The sequence below is a fragment of the Anolis carolinensis genome, chromosome 3, assembly GCF_035594765.1.
Source record: "Anolis carolinensis isolate JA03-04 chromosome 3, rAnoCar3.1.pri, whole genome shotgun sequence".
In the NCBI taxonomy this organism is placed as follows: domain Eukaryota; kingdom Metazoa; phylum Chordata; class Lepidosauria; order Squamata; family Dactyloidae; genus Anolis; species Anolis carolinensis.
Genome location: NC_085843.1, coordinates 242,947,091 through 242,968,395, shown reverse-complemented (window position 1 = coordinate 242,968,395; position 21,305 = coordinate 242,947,091). Strand labels below are relative to the sequence as shown.

The 21,305-nt window shown below is 38.2% G+C and overlaps 1 protein-coding gene across 2 annotated transcripts in view; it reads right to left on the bottom strand.

Annotated features, from left to right (window-relative positions):
* Positions 1–2,627: 2,627 nt before the first annotated feature.
* Positions 2,628–21,305, bottom strand: part of thap4 (THAP domain containing 4) — a 30,729-nt gene continuing 12,051 nt past the window's right edge. For both annotated transcript variants that reach the window (XM_003218319.4, XM_008106339.3), the window contains 4 exons: positions 15,234–15,393; positions 11,017–11,126; positions 10,756–10,859; positions 2,628–2,970 (listed from right to left, as the gene is read on the bottom strand). In XM_003218319.4, the coding sequence (XP_003218367.2) occupies positions 2,851–2,970; positions 10,756–10,859; positions 11,017–11,126; positions 15,234–15,393 (494 nt within the window). In that variant the 3' untranslated portion in view covers positions 2,628–2,850. The remainder of the gene's footprint in view (positions 2,971–10,755; positions 10,860–11,016; positions 11,127–15,233; positions 15,394–21,305) is intronic.

Genomic DNA, 21,305 nt, shown 5'->3' with positions numbered 1-21,305 from the left:
CACCAGAAGCAACTTGCAGTTTCTCAAGTTGCTCCTGACATGGAAAAAAGACTTTGGAAGACTGCATGATTTCCACTCAGACTTTATTTGAAATGAGCACTAGTCTATCATGGGAGGAGTAGCTAAATCTGAGCTGAGATCTTGGGAATTGTGTTACATCTGGTTTGAAGTCTGAATGGTGAAGTGGTTAGTTTACAGTTCAGAGGGAAGTGTAAAAAGGAGAACTCAACAAAGCCTTGGTTCTTTAGTGACACAGACTGTTTCATGGGCCATGTAGGCCTAGAAATGTGGAAAGCAGAAGCAGGACTGATATGAATCAGCTGCAATGGACAGAAAAGGGACTGTTTCTGGGAAAACCACCACCTCCTGCTGACATAGAAACCTAGATATAGTTCTGGAGTCAAGGAGTTAGCTTTTGCAGGAGCAGGAGAACATGTAGGGAGACCTTTTGCTTTGCAAAGAGGTGCATTTCTCATTCTCCAGTTCTGAAGCACCTGAAAAAAAGGCAAACGTATATACTGTACATCAATAATTCTCACGTATCACTAGTCCTCTTCAATAGCATGTTTTATTCTCAAGGGAAAAGTCTAAATGGTAAATGAGGTCCATGTAAACTCTTACGTTCAATATTTATATGTTCTTCCCTGAAGACTCCAATCTGAATGGAAAATGTGTGTAGTGGATGGGAAATTTAACAAACACATTCATTTGCTGTAGTTGTTTCTGTGAACAATTGGCTCCTTTTACTAATTTTCTATTTTAAAAAAGATGCAGGTATTCCACGTGTATACTGTTTTCAGATGAAAGAGAAGGTGGAAGGCGTATAGAAATGCCTTCCCTTCCCACCAAATACTTTCCATGTTAAGAGTGCAGCTCTCAATGCAGCATTTTGGAGAAGGATGGTGGTGGCAACAGCTCAGATTAAGGATTATGCACCACCCAATACAATCTGACACTTGAAAAGCTAGTGCTCCTGCTTTCTAGGTGGGGAATCAAAAAGCATAAACACAAACCAAGATTCATGGATTAATACAAAATATGCAAGGGCAAGGCAAACAATTTCTGTGAACTCTCCACATACTCCTGTTTGCTGCTTTTGTTATTTTTGAAAAAAAGGTCAAGGGGAAAGACTGAATATTTTTACTGGTTGCATTAGAGTAGGGATGGGGAACTGCATAAGGAGCAGAGGCCAATCCACTTCCCCTTGCATCCAGCACAATCTCCAGTGTTCGGTTTTGGCTAATATTTCTCTTTGTTGATGGGAGGGGTGTTGGATTTTCAGACAGTTTTAGTGGATTTGGGGCAAAAAAAATCACTTGACAATTTGGTCCTACTTTTGCTTTCAGAAAAAGAAGAAAAAACTCTATAGCAATGGGTCTCCTGCATTCTAATGTAACTTTATCATCCTAACATCCTCTCCATTGTTTTTAGCTGCTAATCCCTGCCATGCTGATTTTCAAGTAGTCTTCATGAATATACCAACATTTCCTGTTCTGTTAAAGAAATGACAATAACCCTTTGTCATTAAGTTTTCCTATTTAACAGCGAATTGAGCGTGTAGGTGATGGGAGGGAAATATGAAGGACTGAAGGTCAAAAGCCAGCAGAAGATTAAATTTCCAATTTTTTACATTATACATTAGGACATTTTTAGTGAAGTACATGTGGATCCCATCTTTCATAGCTGCACAGGCTGCATGTGACATCAGATGGGGCCACACACATAAGGTTCCACTACTGTCATGCAAAATGATACAATGTACTGGATTGATGTATTGGCAAAGTATGTGAAGGAATGTCTCTAGGCTAACTTGATTCCACTTGTTTTTCTAGAAGTTTTAAGAGGCCATATTGACTGGAGATGATGAAATGGTAGTCCAAAATCATCTGGAGGAAACCAGATTAGACACGGAAAATTGTCTTCCTGCCCTATCCATCATCTGGTACACATTGTTGGTCCTCCTACTCTGCCAGTTTTCAGACAATCATTACTACCTTTTTAGATCTAGATTTCATTTCATCAAAGCAGGGCTGGGAAAGTACTCATTCAAGAGCAAGATGTTATGGAGATGTTATGGAGAGGACTTCTTCCTCTGCATATATAAATAATAGAATCATTAAATAGGAAGAGACCCCAGGGACCATCCAGTCCAACCACATTCTGCCATGCAGGAAATGCACTATCAAAGCAACCCCAACAGATGGCCACCCAGCCTCTGCTTAAAAATCACAAGAGAAAGAGATTCCACTATGCTCCGGGAAAGCATATTCCACTGCTGAAGAACTGTTAACATCAAGCCATTCTTTCTGATGTTTAGGTGGAATCTATTTTGATTCTTTTGCAATTTGAATCCTTGTCCTAGTCTCCAAGGCAAGAACAAATATGCCTGCCGCCTCCTCAATGTGACATCTATCTTTTCACATATTTAAACACGCCCCCTCTTAAGCTCCCCCCCCCAGCTCAACATACCCAGCTCCCTCAGCTGTTCCATGTTTATAAACTCTTAAAATTGCTCCCTTAAAATCACCCAAAATATTGAAAACCTCCACATTCCATAAATAACACATTTTGGAAGCTTCTTTAATGAGTGCTCATATAGTGACTTCACACCATTGCGAGCCACAACCTTAAAAATAAAGGCTTCTTTATTGGCTTTCAGTTTGCTTTAAGACTAACATTACAGAAACTTCAGAAGGGACTCCTTCGGCAGCTGTAGCTTCTGCTGTCAAGTATGAACTGGGTCACGAAGATGTAAAGTCAGTGTGTTCTTTTCCGCCTCCTCCTCTTCACATAGGGCTCCCTTATTCCTGGTCTCAGGGCCTCTCTGGAGGGAAAACACTTTCTTTTGATTCACGGAGTCACTTTCTTGTAGGTGATGTGAAGGTGCTGAGTCATGGGCTCTGTAGTGGTTGCCATGGAGACTGTCTGCTCCAGCTTCCCATCAGAATTGAGCCTGAATTTCCTAGTAATCTACAGGGGGGAAATAGAAAACACGTGGCTTATTATTTGATCCTGTTTATCATTCAAGAAGAAAGACACCAGCAAAAAAGTAGATCACAATAAAAGGGCCTGGACAAATCCAATTATTGGGGGGAGAAAAGTCTCCCCACTCTTGCAAAAACCCTACAAAGTTATTAAGACTTGTTTAACTCCTCCTTTTCTCCAAAGTACAGATTGTTATTATGAAGGAACAAATAACATCCCACAAAAATCAGCAAAAAAGTAAAAGTCTTGGAAAAAAAAGTAGATTTGTTTCCATGCTGGAAACCTGTATCCATCCTTTTTCAGTGAAGAGTCTGCCAAAGTGTAAGAACACAATGCAAAACTTGTAAATTAGCAACAGTGCAGCTCAGGGGTCTTTATTCCGTTTTTTGTTTTTTTTTGTTTTTTGAACTCCATCCAAAGTAGGACAATAACAAAATACCACAGTGATTCGGCAGCTCATTCTTTTTTTGGCAAACAACTGAATCATCTTGCTTGAAACAACTGAATCATCTTGGCTGTATCTTGCTGGTACAGCCAAAGTTCCTAGGCTGAAAACAGAGATCTTTCCATCAAGTTCTGCAATCTATGGGTAGCAACCATCTTACCCGAGGTGTTCTGTAATTATACTAAAAACTGTAACTTTTCCAAGCCTTGCCCTGGAAGCATCTTTTTTTTTAAAAAAAAAGAGTTTGAGCTTTCCACAAAATTGGAAATGGGAAAAAACATACATGTGCCAAGCATTAAAAGAACAAAAATACATGACACATAATTAAGGTAAAGGTTTCCTCTGACGTTAAATCCAGTCATGTCTGGCTCTGGGGGTTGGTGCTCATCTCCATTTCTAAGCCGAAAAGCCGGCGTTGTCCGTAGACACCTCCAAGGTCATGTGGCCGGCATGACTGCATGGAACGCCGTTACCTTCTCACCGGAGTGGTACCTATTGATCTACTCACATTGGCATGTTTTCGAACTGCTAGGTTGGCAGGAGCTGGAGCTAACAGCGGCCGCTCCCGGCGTTTGAACCTGGGACCTTTTGGTCTCCAGCTCAGTGCTTTAACGCACTTCGCCACTGGGGCTCCGGGGCACATAATTATCTCCTCCTTAATCAGCACTGTGCCTCATCTGAAAAATGTTTTTGTCAAGCCAGCTTTAGGCCAAGTAAGAATATCCAAAGCTAAACATAACAGCAGAGAAAGGATGGGCTGCAAACTGTCAGTACAGTCTTCTAGATAAGACCATAGCAGACACAGCCTCCAAGGGCTGCCACGTCATTCTCAACACACAACTTCATTTCTGGTAATAACAAATACCTTCAAATGAATGGTACTGCCATAAGCACACATATTGTACCATAATATGTTAACATCTTCATGGCTGACCTGGAAAAAATGCTTTCTTAACTTCTGGACCCAGAAACCTCTCCTCTACCTGATATTATTTTCATAATTTGGACCTGTGGAGAGCACTCATCCAAGTTTTTCCACCACAATTTGACAACTTTCACTCTGCCATCAATCTCAGTTGGGAACCAACACAAATTCACTTTCTGGACAGCTCCATACAGCTCTACAACAAAGCACAACACTATATTTCAAACACACCGATTGCCTCCAGTTTCCATCCTGAACACACTACCAAGTCTATAGTTCACAGCCGAGTCCTCCAATACAATCACAGTTGCTCAGACCCACAAGACAAGAATGTCAAACTCATGAAATTACAACAAGCATTTCTCAAGCTAATGTCTCCACCAAATGAATTTAAAAAATCCAAATCAACAAGGGAAAACTTTATCCAGAGCTGAACTATTAAGAAGAGACTGAAGACAGACCTCACTAGTGGTCACAAATATCTCCTAACTGAGGCCACTCAGATTTATCATAGATGAAGGACAGTCTATTCTGAACAATACTGCCCTCTCAAGAGCTTTTGGTGGCAAGCCTTTTCTTGCCTACAAACAGCCTCCCAATTTCAAACAGTTACTGGATGGGGAGATGGGTACACAATCTTACCACAAGCCCAGACGCTCACACATCAACTTGGGGAATTTCATCACAGAACCTAACCACAGCACCAAGAATATTAGATGTATAGTACTTCTACTTGATCATCCTCTACTGTGATGTAGGCCATTTTGGTCTACAATACCCTTTAGCACACTCTATATTGAACAAATAGGCCAGTCTCTGAGCCAAAGGATAAATGAATATAGTGGGAATCCACACAAAACTGTTGCAGAACATATCAATCTCCTGGGACTTTCCATCTTGGACCTTAAAAAAGCAATGCTTGAGCAAAAAACTACAAAAGATTATTGGAAAGAGAAACAGCAGAAATATATATATCCACAAACTCAAATGTGTTGACCATGGGTTGAACAGTGGCAAAGGTTTCCTAACACACAAACAGCCCAGCCCCATGATGGCTTTTTTGGCCAGTTTATGACATCTCCTTTCTGGTTTCCAGCCAGCATCTGTGCTACATTACAATAAATCCCTCCACCATCCATCTTGTTATCTACTCAGCTTGGTTTTAGGCAATATCCTTCCTCCTGCCTGTGTCCCCAAGCAACCATGCTTAAAACTGAACTTGTCACCTTGTCATCATAACCACAAGTTTTGTATTTCTATTGCTATTCACACACACAACATACTAATTCATAAAAATCTGTTACTGAGCACTTCATGCATCTGGTAAAGTAGATTTAAGGCTATGAAAGCTTATGTTGTCAACTCCTCTCTCTGTTGGTCTCAAAAGATCCCTTCACATACTGATCCAGACTAAAACAGGTATGTATTTGAATAATGGAAAAGACTTAAACTTCTCCCAAAAAGTGGATGAAGTAAATAGCTTATGACTGAGTAGCAGGTTCTGGCACCTAACAATTTAGAATTAGACTTCAAGCTTATATAGTCAGAGCACAACTTGGCAATGCCCTGCAGGAAGGTCCATCCACTTATTTCAGCAAAAGATTTATGCCCTTAACCCAAGGTTTTGTGTATGTTAGTCAGTGCCCTTTGCTCTTCTGCCATTCTTCTAAATGAAGAAATGGAAACATCCAGGACTACAGGAACTCTGCCCAAGAAACAAGGCCAAAAGTTGTTTCATTGAGCAAAAACATTAAGTATGGAGCAATCAAAACATAAAAACTCAGTTCACCCTAATGGTTCAAAGACATTTAAGTATATCTTGTAAGAAAGCATACACAGAAATCTATTTCTTATCCATTTATCAAAATGTCTGTGGAGTAAAAATACTTTGCCTTTCAAAAACAAACTGAGGAACATTATCATTTTTTACATACCCAGGAATAACCAAGTGACGATGAAATGGTTGGCAATGGAAAGGAAAAACAGATATCTTTTACTGGGATGTCTCTCCTCCTGAACACAGCAAAGGCCAACAGCTGCCAAGAATTGGCTTTTTCTCTCTCAACCCAGCAAACATTGTGAAGTAACCCAGTGGTTACAGCATTCTCAAGGGACAAGGCCTCAGTCGCCCACTATAGAAGGGATGCTAGGAGTCCAACCCATTCTCATCCGGCAAGAACAAGTTTTTTTTTAAAATGTAAAGTATTTAAGTATCTGTGTAAGCCGCTCAAAGCCTTTGGGATAGAACAGGATATAAACCAAATAAACAAACTTTGGTCACTATGGAGCTTATTTCTTTGCATGTCAGAAATGAATTATGATTTGATTGTTCATGATTTATCCGGATCTTCTTTACTACAATAAATCTTTCAACAAACACTGATATTTACCATGATTTCCAGATAATGTATTTGTAAGGTGATGGATAAGTTTGAACACACTCATCCTTATGTAAAATGTTTATCATACATTACACCGATTTTTATTGCATTGTAGGCATTTATAAACAGGAGTCATTGGGTATGTCTAAATACACAGGATGTCCCCAAAAAGGTATACTCCCTTTAACAGCTAATAGTAGACATAGTGATTATCTGAAGGGTACGTGAATACATTTATATTAAAGAAAAGATGCCATAATGATTTGATAAAATTTACAAATTCCATCTTAAACTACAATTTTATGTAAGGTATTTACATTGCCATCCCTGCACAGCAATGTACTCCTTGCCCTTTTGAAGTACAGAGTTACAAACCTCATTTTAGGTTTCGACTGTAATTTTACAACACTTCTCTATTATTCTCACCCAATAGCTTTAGAATCTTATAATGACACTTCAGTTCAAGCCGTTGGGCACAGACTTCAAAGAGATGGAAATAAGAGCTTCACATTCAGGAGTTTTAATTTGCTGTTGCCACTTGTGTTGGAAATAAGTTTTTCTTTTTGTGTCAGGAGTGACTTGAGAAACTGCAACTCACTTCTGGTGTGAGAGAATTGGCCGACTGCAAGGATGTTGCCCAGAGGACGCCCAGATGTTTTTTTGATGTTTTTACCATCTTTGCGGGAGGCTTCTCACATGTCCCCAAATGGAGCTGGAACTGATATAGGGAGCTCATTTGCGCTCTACCTGGGTTCGATTTGAACCAGCAAACTTCAGGTCAGCAACCCAACCCTCAAGTCAGCAGTCCTGCCAGCACAAGAGTTTAACCAACTGCGCCAGCGGGGGCTTCTTGGAAATAAGTGTAACCCTGTGTCTTCATTGTCACAAACAATAACTTTATGTGTATTTGTTGCACGTACCTGTCCTAACTGGTTTGATGGTTACATGGTGCGTGAAGGTAAGGAAAGAGAGAAGTGTCCTTGTCATAAAATAATATTTAGATTCAGAGACACATAGCTCTCTGACTAAACAAAATTGACATATAGACAGGTAATTTAAGTTAGGTGAAGAAATGAGTAAAAAAGCCAATTCATAGCCTGACAACACACCAAAACACACAAATAACTTCTACCAGAGTTATGCTTCTCACTTCTCACTGGAGAATGTTCAACGTGCCTAGCCTCATCATACTCTCAACAACAACAACAACAACAATAACAACAACAACAACAACTTGGTAATGAGCAATTGTTAGATGGGTATACAGATAAGCAATCAATTCCATCAGTTCTCAAGACCTGAGGCCACTAGTGGCCAGCAGTTTACTTAGTATTTGTTCTACATTCAGTTTCACTCACTTGGACCTTTTGAATCTAGACACGATGCCATGTAGGAATCCATGCTTTTTAAACAATTCTAGCTAGCACCCATTTTAAGACTTTTAAAACCAGTCTTCCATCTTTAGATTATTCATAGATTTATTTATTTTTTAAGAAAAAGCACAATTCTTCTATTTCACAAAATCCTATTCTGCCATTTTATCATGGCATAGACGTCACCCTGAGTTCTTGGTGAATATGCCAACAGAGCTCAAATTCTGGGAGACTGTACCAAATTTGTAAGGTTATGAGCACAATCCCAGAAGCAGACCTGTAATCCAAGAACAACTTTAAACAAGCTAAGCATAGAGAGGCTTGTCACCAGAAGGATGGCCACTGGCGATGAATTAGTCACTGCAATTATGTGTGGAACCGACACTGATGGAAAGATTACCTACACTGAGGAAATCACAGATCCTCATTTTAAAATGTATACTGTAGGCTCTTAATATAATGTAAGTCTTAACCAGCTGGCATCACTGCTAAAGGTATCTGTCTTATTCTTTGACCAGGAAGTCTTTTCTCTTCTTAGAAGGCTTAGGAAAACAAACACATTATTTGCTTAAAAAGACAGCCAGTGCACTCCAGGCAGAAAGGCAAAATCTACAGAATTTAAGAAGGCTCTGTTTTCCAGGTATTTCATGCCTTTTTAAAATAAGCACTTAGCAGGAAAACAGAACAGCAGCAGAGCCCCCTGAAAAATCAAAACTCAAGGGAGGGTACACAACAGAGAAATGTGTGTGAGAATTGCTACATCATTCTAATGGTGAAGAAAAATCGGGTGTGTTGGCAGGAACATAGCCAAAACTGCTCTAATGGCTCTAGGCTTCCTGGAATCATATCACTTTACTCAAACTGTAAATGTAGATAATGTCCTCTCAGTTTCTGTGTTAGAAATGAACAAAAAGACATCTGTAGCTGAAGTGCCAAGTGTTCATTTTCATCTTTGCAATAAATGGACGAATGAGATTCCCAGTTGTAGTTTCTTCATACAGACAATGGACCTGATTTAAATAAATGTTATTATTGTTTGGAACAAATATATTGATGTATAATGCTTTCTTCTGTTATCTGTTTTATGGTATTGTAAACTCAACAAAGCACTATTGGTAATTATAACACAAGAAAAGAGAATAATAAAATATTACATTAAAATGTTTCATAAGCATCAGAGGATGCACAGAGAATTGTAATAGTAGGAGTAGGAATAATAATTCTTTACTGACTTTGCCAAACTGGTGCTACAACCTGGAAAAGAAATGCATTTAATTGGGGTTATTCCCACTTGATGTCCACAACACTTTCAACAATTGTGAAAGTGGAAAAATACTTTTTATTGTGGCACAAAAGTTTGGCAAAAACGTACTGGCATTTCTTGTTTGTACAAGTGCTTTGCTATGACCTGAATGAATAAGCTGTGTACAATCTACTCCTTTCCAGGGGCCATAGAAGGAGCAAAATGGAATCCACCTCAAATACATATACACACCATGCATCCTTGCAAATGGAGCTACAATAAAGGTAGGCCAAAGAGAAGGATCCCATATGCCCAAAAAGAGATTTGGAAGCACACCTCACCTCCATCCTGAGTACAGTATCCTAAAGTGTACAACATTTATACATCTATAGCCACATGAGCCCCCACAATCATCTCATGTTTCTCTATTGCAGTGTTGTTGTCTACTGAACTACCAAACAACATTTGATTATTAGAACACTTGTAAGTCTTTAGTACAGAGGCTATTAGCTAGAGTATAACGGTCACCAAGGACAGAGAGTACATACAGGTTTGCTTTGTGTGGTTGACAAGAAAGTAGAAAACAAGACGTGACGTTTAAGATACCATATAGATGGGGAGAAAGAGGGGCAAGTTTCAAAGGAGCAAGATAGAAAATTAAATTGCAAAAAACCCTAATAATTTTAAGATAGTTGATCGCAGTTATTAAATATACATATAAAAACACCTCTTACTAGCTCCTACATTCAGTCAGCTGGCTTCTGAAACAAAGACGTGTATTTCTGCATTTATATTTAATGGATAGAACCATATCATTTCTTTTAAAGATATGTATATATATATATATATAGTTAATAGTTAGTAATCGCTAATAGCTACACGTGGGATAAAGGGCAGAAATATAAGAGGTCTCCAGAAATCTTGAAGTCAGTTGAAAGGATACTTCTCCTCCTTTCTTATATGCAGGCTCGACATAAATTGAATCACTTTATTAAATAATACATAATAATAATAAACTCTATTTATACCCTGCCCCCTCTCCCCGAAGGGACTCGGAGCAGATTACAGCAATCAGCAGATACAAAAAAATATAAGCAATAGATAAAAACAATAACCAATTATTACTACATAGAATTAAACATACTAATAAAACATTAATAAATAACAATTTTAAAACTATTTGTCCTCAAAAACAATATATAGATGCTGTTTAATTAGTCCATTCCTGTTATCAAAATATCTAGCATTATAGTCTAATAGTTCCAATCCTGTCCGACAGTTAAGATAATCTGCTATCATGGTTTACAAAAGAATAGATCTACTTATTTTGCCCTTCTGATTGGATGTTGAGTAGGAGTTTACCATAGCTCTCAACCATCGAGACCACACTTAAGTCTACTCACTTTTTCTACATCGGGTTTCTTGGCAAATGAGATCCTTGCTACTGAGTGGGAAGCTAAAGAAAGTTCCTGCCCATTCACTTCTCCTTCCTCCACCTCCACCAAACCTGAATGAAGAAAATGCGTTATTAGTAATAGTGAAGTTTAAAAACTGTAATAGTAGATTCAACTACTGGGAAGAAAGGCTGCAGAATGCTTTAACTCCTTTTGACGAAGTCAGATTTACAACATAATATAGAAGTCCTAATGTAATTAAGGTGGTACCTGTGTTTTGAGCACTGATGAAGGCCACCTTGTTAGTGTCAGGCTTGATACGGATAAATCCACATTCTCTGTGCATTGGCTTCCTGGTGTCTGGATGGAAGGCGCTGAACCTGTTACAAGTTGAGGGTGCTGACATTATTATGTTTCTATAAACAAATTTTCCATAGAAACTAGAACTCATCCAGCGATATTTTTAGCCTCCTTTGCAGCAAAGAAATATGGCCTGTATATATCCATGTACTCAAGTTGTTAAGAAGCACAGTTCTTGATCCAGTTTTCTGAGGCCTTATTTAAGGACACTATTTACAGAAAGGTTATTGCCATAAATATATTGACTCATAGGGCCCTGAAAACAGAGTCTTTGGGATATTTTCCATCTCTGATATTTTGTATCATTCTTTTAATGCTGAGATAAATAACCATGGAACTTGAGTAGACAATACAGAGAAATGCAACAGTAATTTTCCTCCTAAATAAAAAAATTGATTTAACTCATTCTTAAACAATTAAACACTAAGCTATAACCTCCCTAATATCTCTCTCACAAACATAGTGTTATTGAATAACTTCTTTCATTACATTTCTCCCAAGCTATTCAAAACAAGAACACTGTCTACTGACCTAGAAAGCCACTAAGAGAGTAACAATTTAAAACCCACTTCCCCCTCAAGCTAATCCATAGGAGTCCAAAAATCAGCATAAATGTTGATGATGTTGAAAATCAACAAAATGAGCAATTCAACATAAAGATTTCTACATATAAGAATACCCATGATGCAAGCTGTTTTTCAGAATACACTAAACTTACGGCATTTTCAAGGCTGTAACTTAATCTATATATATAAAAGAGTGATGGCATCACGGCAATTCACAAAACAACAAAAGTACAGGCCCCCCAACCTCAAAATTTGACAACACAACCCATCATCCACGCCTCAAGGTTGATACAACAAAAAGAAAAGAAAAATAAAGTCCTAATTAGAGGGAGAGCAATAATTTTTTTTATCCAATTGCTGCCAGTTTAGAGGGCTAATCTCTGCCCACTTGGTTGCCTAGCAACCAAGGAACAGCCAGGTTTCAGTTAGGGGACAGGCAGATTTAGGCCTCACTTAGACTTCTTCCACAGATTATCTAATTTGCACTGGATTATATGGCAGTGTAGACTCAAAGCCCTTCAACACAGCTATATAACCCATTTATAATCTTATATTATCTGCTTTGCACTGGATTATCTTGACTCCACACTGCCATATAATCCACTTCAGTGTGCATTTTATACAGCTGTGAAGAAGGAGCCTCCTATAATCCAGTTCTAAGAAGATAATTTAAGATTATCAATATACAGTAGAGTCTCACTTATCCAACGTAAACAGGCCGGCAGGATAAGTGAATATGTTGGATAATAAGAAGGGATTCAGGAAAAGCCAATTAAACATCAAATTAGGTAATCATTATACAAATTAAGCACCAAAACATCATATTATACAACAAATTTGACAGAAAAAGTAGTTCCATGCACAGTAATGCTATGTAGTATTTACAGTAGAGTCTCACTCATCCAACACTCGCTTATCCAACGTTCTGGATTATGCAACGCATTTTTGTAGTCAATGCTTTCAATATATCGTGATATTTTGGTGCTAAATTCATAAATACAGTAATTACTATATAGCATTACTGTGTACTGAACTACTTTTCTGACAAATTTGTTGTCTAACATGATGTTTTGGTGCTTAATTTGTAAAATCATAACTTAATTTGATGTTTAATAGGGTTATCTTTAATTCCTCATTATCCAACATATTCGCTTATCCAACGTTCTGCCGGCCCGTTTATGTTGGATAAGTGAGACTCTACTGTACTGTATTTACAAATTTACCACTAAAATATCACAATGAATTTAAAACACTGACTACAAAAACATTGATTATGAAAAGGCAGACTGCGTTGGATAATCCAGAACATTGTATAAGCGAATGTTGGATAAGTGAGATTCTTCTTTAATATGAAATAATTACTGGGATAGAATAATGCAGAACAATATAATCTCTAAAACCAGGACAGTAAATAAACAGGGGAATTCCAGACAGGAAACAATCAGGGCCAGCTAACACCTACCAACAAAGTATTCCCATCATCAAAGTCTGGCAAATCCTCTGTTTTCTCAGGGCCACAGACAGTAGAAGCACATAAAATATCGCAAACACCACCACTCTGAAAACAAGGGAATTCCAGACAGGAAACAATCAGGGCCAGCTAACACCTACCAACAAAGTATTCCCATCATCAAAGTCTGGCAAATCCTCTGTTTTCTCAGGGCCACAGACAGTAGAAGCACATAAAATATCGCAAACAACACCACTCTGAAAACAAGGGAATTCCAGACAGGAAACAATCAGGGCCAGCTAACACCTCCCAACAAAAAAATCACTCAGGGAGGAAACAGCCAGGCTTTAAAGCTGCAAGGCCATTACATCCTAATCATTTTTCCTAATTGCAGCATTCATACTTGCCTCCAACAAACAAAAAAACCCAATCAGAAATATTGTATATTCACAACCTTTAGGAAATAATATCCCCTGATGGCGCAGCGTGTTAAAGTGCTGAGCTGCTGAACTTCTGGACCGAAAGGCCACAGGTTTGAATTGGGGGAGCGGAGAGAGCCCCCACTGTTAGCCCCAGCTTCTGCCAACCCAGAAGTTCGAAAACATGCAAATGTGAGTGCATCAATAGGTACTGCTCCAGCGGGAAGGTAACGCCGCTCCATGTAGTCATCCCACATGACCTTGGAGGAGTCTACGGACAATGCCGGCTCTTCGGCTTAGAAATGGAGATGAGCACCAACCTCCAGAGTCAGACACGACTGGACTTAATGTCTGGGGAAAACCTTTACCCTTGACCTTAACTACCACCAATTCCTCAATACTTTATTTCCCATACCACCATACTTCGCCACAGCAACGCGTGGTCGGGCACAGCTAGTATTTGTATAACATACAAGTATGAACAAAAACAAACAGCTTTGAGAAAATAATTGGCCGTACAATTAGAAGCTTTGGGTAAGATATTTATGCACTTACACAATACAGTAATATAAACAACTTCTCAATCCTTTCTGCAATTTTTAAACATTATAATCCACCACATAAAATTCCAGGATTTTTTTTTCTAAAACCAAATCAGAAACCAGGATTATATTCACAGTCTCTCTTTTTGTTTACACATGTATGCATTTTCCTCAGGATGAGAAGAGATGTAAGTGACTGATATTTCAAACATTCTTTGATGGGCTTAGAAGGCAATAAATCACACTTGTGATAACATGCTCGCCTTGCTTGATTTTGACCAAAGCTTGTTTGAAAGACTAGTAGGTTTAACCAAAAAGTTAACAGTTAAAAGTCTTTTATCACAGCACCCTCCACAATTTCTCCTACTCTAATTACAAACACAGCCACAGGTCTTCCATTATACTCTTCTCAAATCCATCCTATAGCCACTGTTGCTTGTTCACATTGTTCTATGACATATCTTCATTTTAAAACATTTGTCATAACCACTGGTATCCAGTAATTCCATATTGGCAAATAAAAGGGTTACTATTTTAGTATGCTTAGAAGAAGCCTCCTTCTTATCTAAAAGTCAGAGTTTTAATAAAGTAGTAATACTTTTTCTATTACTGTTTTTGGAGTCTGTTCATAAGGCCCATGACTCTTAGACACTTCTATCTTTGGTGACCCTAGACCAATTTAGTGTGCCTGCCTACTGTTATCTCCTTTACCATTTGCCTTCCTCTTAAGTCTTCCTTGGTATGGGCTAAAAACATTTGAGAGGGAACAGGGATCTTGGGAAGTAAAATAACTATGAAAAGCTATATATATATATATTTCTTTGCCTGTTAACTTATCGGGGAACCTAAGTTTGGACTGTAACAGAATAATGTGAGCCTCTGAAGGTATTCTCTTCTTCCAGTCACATCTGAGATTACTAAATACTGAAATATAACTGCACTGTAAGGATTGTTTTTGAATTTGATTTGCTATTTTGTTGTATCAAATTGACCTTCTATTATATTTGAATTAATGTATGCCTTTGCACTCAATGACAGCTAGATGCAGTGAAGTGATCTAAAATTAATAATTCAGACAGTTTCATAATGATAATACAGATTATTCTAAGGAACACCCCTTTCAAATATGCCCCAAAATAAGACAACTCACGAAAAATTCAGCATGGGCTGCCCCACATGAGAGATGTGCACTTCTTCGAGGTACTGAAAGGGCTTCATTGTTGGGTAGGTACAATCTCCTGGTGGGTCTGAGAGCCAGGTGCCTAGCATCCAGGAGAGAGGCTCAATCAGAGGGTTCATCTGAGGGGTTTCTGTGGAAAGAAAGAGACTGAGAACATCCAACAGGTTTTCTAACAACCAAAATCAGATTTACTACATGATGGCTAGCCATTAGGGCAAGGCACATGGGAGCTGGTAGTCATGGTTGCCACTACTTTGGATTACAGCTTCCGCTTTAGCTGTTTTTGTCTTATTTGTCTTAGCTACTATCTCTTCCCCTCCACAAAGCTTTAAACACATTTGAGCACATACAAACTTTGAGATAAGACAAGTTAAAAGTTCAAAACCTACAAATCACAAAAAGAAACAAACAAAGAAGTTAGTTCTGGCCAGGCAGCTGCATGTTTACTCATCAATTTCTGATAATCACAGTATATTACAGAGCAGTGGATTGGTTAATGGGATGCCTTCTCTGCTTTTTCTCACGTGGCCTCAATAGCAAAACAAAACCATAAACCTCTGTTGTCTGGGCTCATGAATGTCAATAGGAGTAGGGGAAGAGGGGGTGCAAGCTTTCTCAAAATAGGGTTCATAAGGTTTTTAAGGCAAGTACTGAGAAAAAAGCTCTGAGATAGGACCAAATTATCATGGACTATTTGAAATTGAGGTAAAAATATATAAAAGAGGACAATGATTTCAATGAAACTATATATGACAGTTTCTATATACAGTTGTAAATTTGGACTTTTTATATAATTTAAGACTGAATTATAATCCATTTCACCCAAATGAACACTAAAGTGGCCAAGCTGGCCAAATGAGTGGGTCAGTCTGCAAATAAGACAATCTTCAAACAAAGATTATTTTTAAAAACAGGACTGTCTTTTGGCAGAACTTCAAACTGAAGACTGTCCTCCATAACAGAAGCCATGCGCTCTCTGCAAGTCAAACCTATCCAGTCCTGCTGCTCTGATCACATTTATCACAATATCCCTATTCCAGGTTTCCAACTTTTTCCATGTTTTTTATGATAGCACCAATTAAGAAATGACAGTCATAATCTAGGAACAAAAATAATGTTACATAGTGTTATAGGTAATAGTGGAGCATAAGCCCAGTCATCCCTTTCACATTCACTGAGGTTAAAGAAATAGGACCCCCATGAAAGTTAAAAAAACACAAAGAAATTGCTTTTTTTTTTACTGAGAGTACACCTCTGTGGTAATTTTGAGGTCTTCCAGCATGACTCTATGGCTGACTTCCGCTGCCACGAACGATGTTGAATTGGTTGAGACTCAATGACTAATTGAAAAAAACTATAGCAAAATGTGCTGCAGGATGTCCTAATAAACTTAATAAATTTTATTATAAACATAATAAACGTTTTCCATGTCTTTATGATAGAACTAATTGGGAAATGACATTTATAATCCAGGAACAAAAATCATGTTACATAGTGTAATCCAATCTGCAGAAGTCAAAACCACAAATGTGGAGGGACAACTGTAACCATCCTAGACAGCCAAAGAAGACCTTAAGATGATGATGTTTTAATATCTTAATGTTAATGGTTTTAAATTGAATTTAAATGTTGATTGTTTCTATTGATTTTATGTTATGTTTTATTTGCTTTGTAAAATGAGACATTGAATTTTTGCCTAAATGTATGTTGTCTGCCGCTCTAAGTCCCTTGCGGGGTGAGAAGAGCAGGATAGAAATGAAGTTAATAATAATAATAATAATGACCACTAAATGCTCAGGAATACTCATTGACTTTGGTTGCAAGAGATCCCAGTCCTCAGCTTTCCTATTAACTTGCACTGGAGTTTTGACTATTTGCAATACTATTAGCAATACGCTCAATGTGGTGTTCTTTCCAACACTGTACAAAATCTGGCCCTATTCAGAGGAGATTAATCAAGACAATACAAAGTGCAGAAAGCATGCCATATGACAAAGGAACTTGGTATGTTTTATTCTGAGAGATTAAGGTTAGGCTTGATAATAATATTCAAATATGAAAAATGTTGCTAGAGACAGATCAAACCATTGTCTCCCATTTCTACATGCAGGAGGAAATACACCTAAATTGCGAGCCAACAGATTTAGATTAGACGTTCTACTTAATTATAGAATATGGTCAGTAGAATCAAACTGTAAGGCCTGATATGACTTATGAAGTTCTGTATCTCCTCAGTGGATTGATCTGTGACTCTAAAACAACTCTCTACATTAAATGCTGAGAATTGCTTCACATATAAATACCAAACTACGATTTGAAAAAACGAAGAGCCTAATTCCCTCCTTATAAATTCTCTGTTCTTTTAATGCAGTGTAATACCTTTGCTGTGTTCGTGGCTAGGGAAAGTTTGCCAAACTTTCAGCATGTCTCTGTTTTCCCCCTCCTGAGGAATTTTTTAAATTCTAATTAAATACCATGATCTAGGGAAAAGGATGAATAACAACCTAAAAAAAAAATCTTTAAGGATGGAAAAGTGGAAACCTAATTCTCAGAGAAATGTATGATAGAAATCTTTCATTCAATATTTCCACATGTCATATATGATCAGTCAAATGTTCAGAAAATGTATTTATTTATTTACAGTATTTATATTCCGTCCTTCTCACCCTGAAGGGGACTTAGGGCGGATCACATTACACATATAAGGCAAACATTCAATGCCTTAACATAGAACAAAGACAAAGACAAACGCGGGGCTCCGAGCTGGCCTCGAACTCATAACCTCTTGGTCAGAGTGATTTGTTGTAGCTGGCTGCAGCTGGCTGCTCAACAGCCTGCGCCACAGCCCGGGCTTTTTCTTTAATAAATAACAGGGAATTTGAAAAATTACGTTTTTAAGAATGATCAATGAGAAGTACTGAGTAATTTGCCTATGTTATGGGATTTGGAAGAAATGTTTAACAAGAACAAGTGGGAAATGAAGGTGTACTGATAAAGATGGAAATTGGAAACATACACCCTTGATTTCATTATATCAGAGTTTAAGAGAAGATTTAAAAAACCCCAGCACATTTTAAATTTCATCAACTCAGTTGATGAAAAGTGAGTAAAATGCAATCCAAAACTTATTCACAATTGCTGGAGGTAAAAAAGCAGCAGGCAGAGATGTTTGCCACAAAAACTTATGGTAACCCTAAGGATTAAAACACCTTTGATTAATATTCAAACAATATCCTGAAATAGCCAATTTTGCTAAGAATTATTCTATTACACCTGTAACTGAGACTAAAACTATATGACAAGAAACCATTATCTCCATTGTATTTTAGTATATATTTATATATAATGTTTATTTATTTACTGTTTTGTGTTTAAATAATTTCTTCATAAAATGTATTTTTAAAAAATATTAAAAGATCATCTTTGATTAATTTCACTAATAACGCAATAATAGTCTAGATTATAAATTAACTATTTGAAAATGCTTTTTCATCAGGGAAGATTAGATAACTGGTTGCATCAACTTATGTTGACATTTATGCAAAATGTCATTTCACACTGAAGTTTCAACAATCTTTCCTTAAGGCAGTTTACAATCTTAAAAAGGTAAAGGTTTCCCCTGATGTTAAGTCCAGTCATGTCTGACTCTGGGGGTTGGTGCTCATCTCAATTTCTAAGCCGAAGAGCCAGCGTTGTCCATAGAGAGCGGTACCTATTGATCTACTCACATTGGCATGTTTTCGAACTGCTAGGTTAGCAGGAGCTGGAGCTAACAGTGGGCGCTCAAGCTGCTCCTGGGATTTGAACCTGGGACCTTTTGGTCTGCAAGTTCAGCAGCTCAGCGCTTTAACACACTTCGCCACCGGGGCTCCAAATCTTATGGCAAGTTAAATTTGAACAGACTGATTATATGATACTCTTTCATGGACTAAGAAAGTTTAGCAGTTAAAAAGGCTCCAAAGACCAACAACTAGCCTTACAATAGAAGTAGGAGAAGATTTATGTTTTACTACCATCTAGTGGTTAAAATCATATTACAGCTATTCACTATAAATGTCCTGCGAATTTGGAGGGGGGAATCTTCAAGAAGATACAAGACATATCCATATTATTTGCTCCTCTTTTTACTATCTTTGTTATGTAAAAATATTTTCTATAAGAATTTGTGTGTCTTTCTATGTTCAAAGAACTGCAACCAAAACAGTGCAAGTTTCAAAAGAGAACTATCAGCAGACTAGAGATAACCCTGAGGTTTATGAGCAGCTCAAAAATATTCAGGGGAAAAACCCTCCAGGAATATGTTGTCGAAGGCTTTCATGGCATAGTGATAACTACTATATCAGACTACACAAAGAAGCCAGTGAAATCCAAAAGCATGTGGACAATTTTAAAAGAAAGAAGGAAATCATGAATATGAACAAAATCTGACTACCAGTATGAAAAAAAACTCTAAAATCAAGACATTAAATAAGGAACAACATTTTAAAAACAGAGGAATTCCAGACATGAAACAATCAGGGCCAGCTAACACCTCCCAACAGAGGATTCCTCTAGGCAGGAATCAGCCAGGCCTTGAAGCTGCAAGGCTTTTCAATGTTAATCAAGGTGATTAATTGCAACATTCACACTTGCCTCCAACACACAAGAGTTCTTTTCCCCACCAGGACCATCCACAGATATATAAACGTCACTTGCCTAGTTTCCAATAGACCCCACAACCTCTGAGGATGCCTGCCATAGATGTGGGCAAAATGTAAGGAGAGAATGCTTCTAGAACATGGCCATACAGCCCGGAAAACTCACAGCAACCCTCCAGGAATAGGCATATAGGCTTCATACTATAAAGTGGCCTGGCAGAGTGCTAATGCGGGGAGGACAGAGTACAAAAGTTTAAATAAAATGATACACAGATATACATGGCAGAAACAACTGATAGGTCAATTGCTCTTTCATATATATGTGATCGAGGTGACCCCCCCCCCCCAGGACTTTGTAAAAGATAGTTCAAAAATCAAGACTTTATGTTCTATATTTCATAATTTATAGTAGAAGGTGATTGGGACTTTTTACTAGAGTTTACTGTGGTTTACTAAAACTCTCTGCACAAAAGGTGTTTGACCTTTTAGCCTGAGGCAAAAGATAACAACTTCCTTAATCCTTTCTTTAACCAGTGACAAAAGCACTCCCTTTTGTTTACCCAGACAAAGGAGTTAGCAAAGGAAAAAAGCCAGTTTTAAACCACATGCTTTACAATCTTTCCTTTGGATTCTGGATTTCGTATGAAACTTTATGAACTCTAGACCTTTGGGTGGCTGGGTGTGGGCAATATGATTTCTGATTCTATGAATGTATTCCTATATGTTTCCCTTCCCAAAATGCCTCATATATGAAAAATAGAGTGACTGAGGTTTGACTCAGCTACGTGCAGACAGCCCCCCCCCCCCTTGGATGGGCTGGAGTACCCTGCCCAGAGGAGATTATCACCTACCCTTGCATGGACAATTATTTGGGCTGTTCCCCCTTCTGAGTTCGGAGCAGGCCATCAGAAGGAAGAATAGCTCACCCTTCATCCACACAATTATTCAGGAAACAGCTCTCCCTTTGTCAATATCAGCGTGTCAGACACATATGTAGATTGGACATATTGACTCATCCATCCTTTTCATAATCTGCTTGGCTGTCCATTAATCGCTGCTCAGCCCGCCCCTTGTCCCTGATTGGTAGACTGTAGGAAGCCATCTGATTGGGGGGATTTCAAGCCACCCAGTCAAAGAGCCAATCAGAGTGGAACTGGGCGGGGAAAGGCGGGGAGGGAGATTTGAATTGCTCCGCCTGTCTTTTTGCTTATAAAAATTGCTGCAATGTAATGTAAAAACTGCGAATGATTGCGTCTTGACATCCGCGTCAGCTGACTCGAAATAAAGACAACTCGGTTCTCTCTCTTCAAGATTTGGGTGAGATTATTGTGGGAAATAGGGTTTTAATTCGCAGTGCCCCCGCTGGCCAGGATCGAATCCTGCGGTCAGAGGGCATCGGTTCATC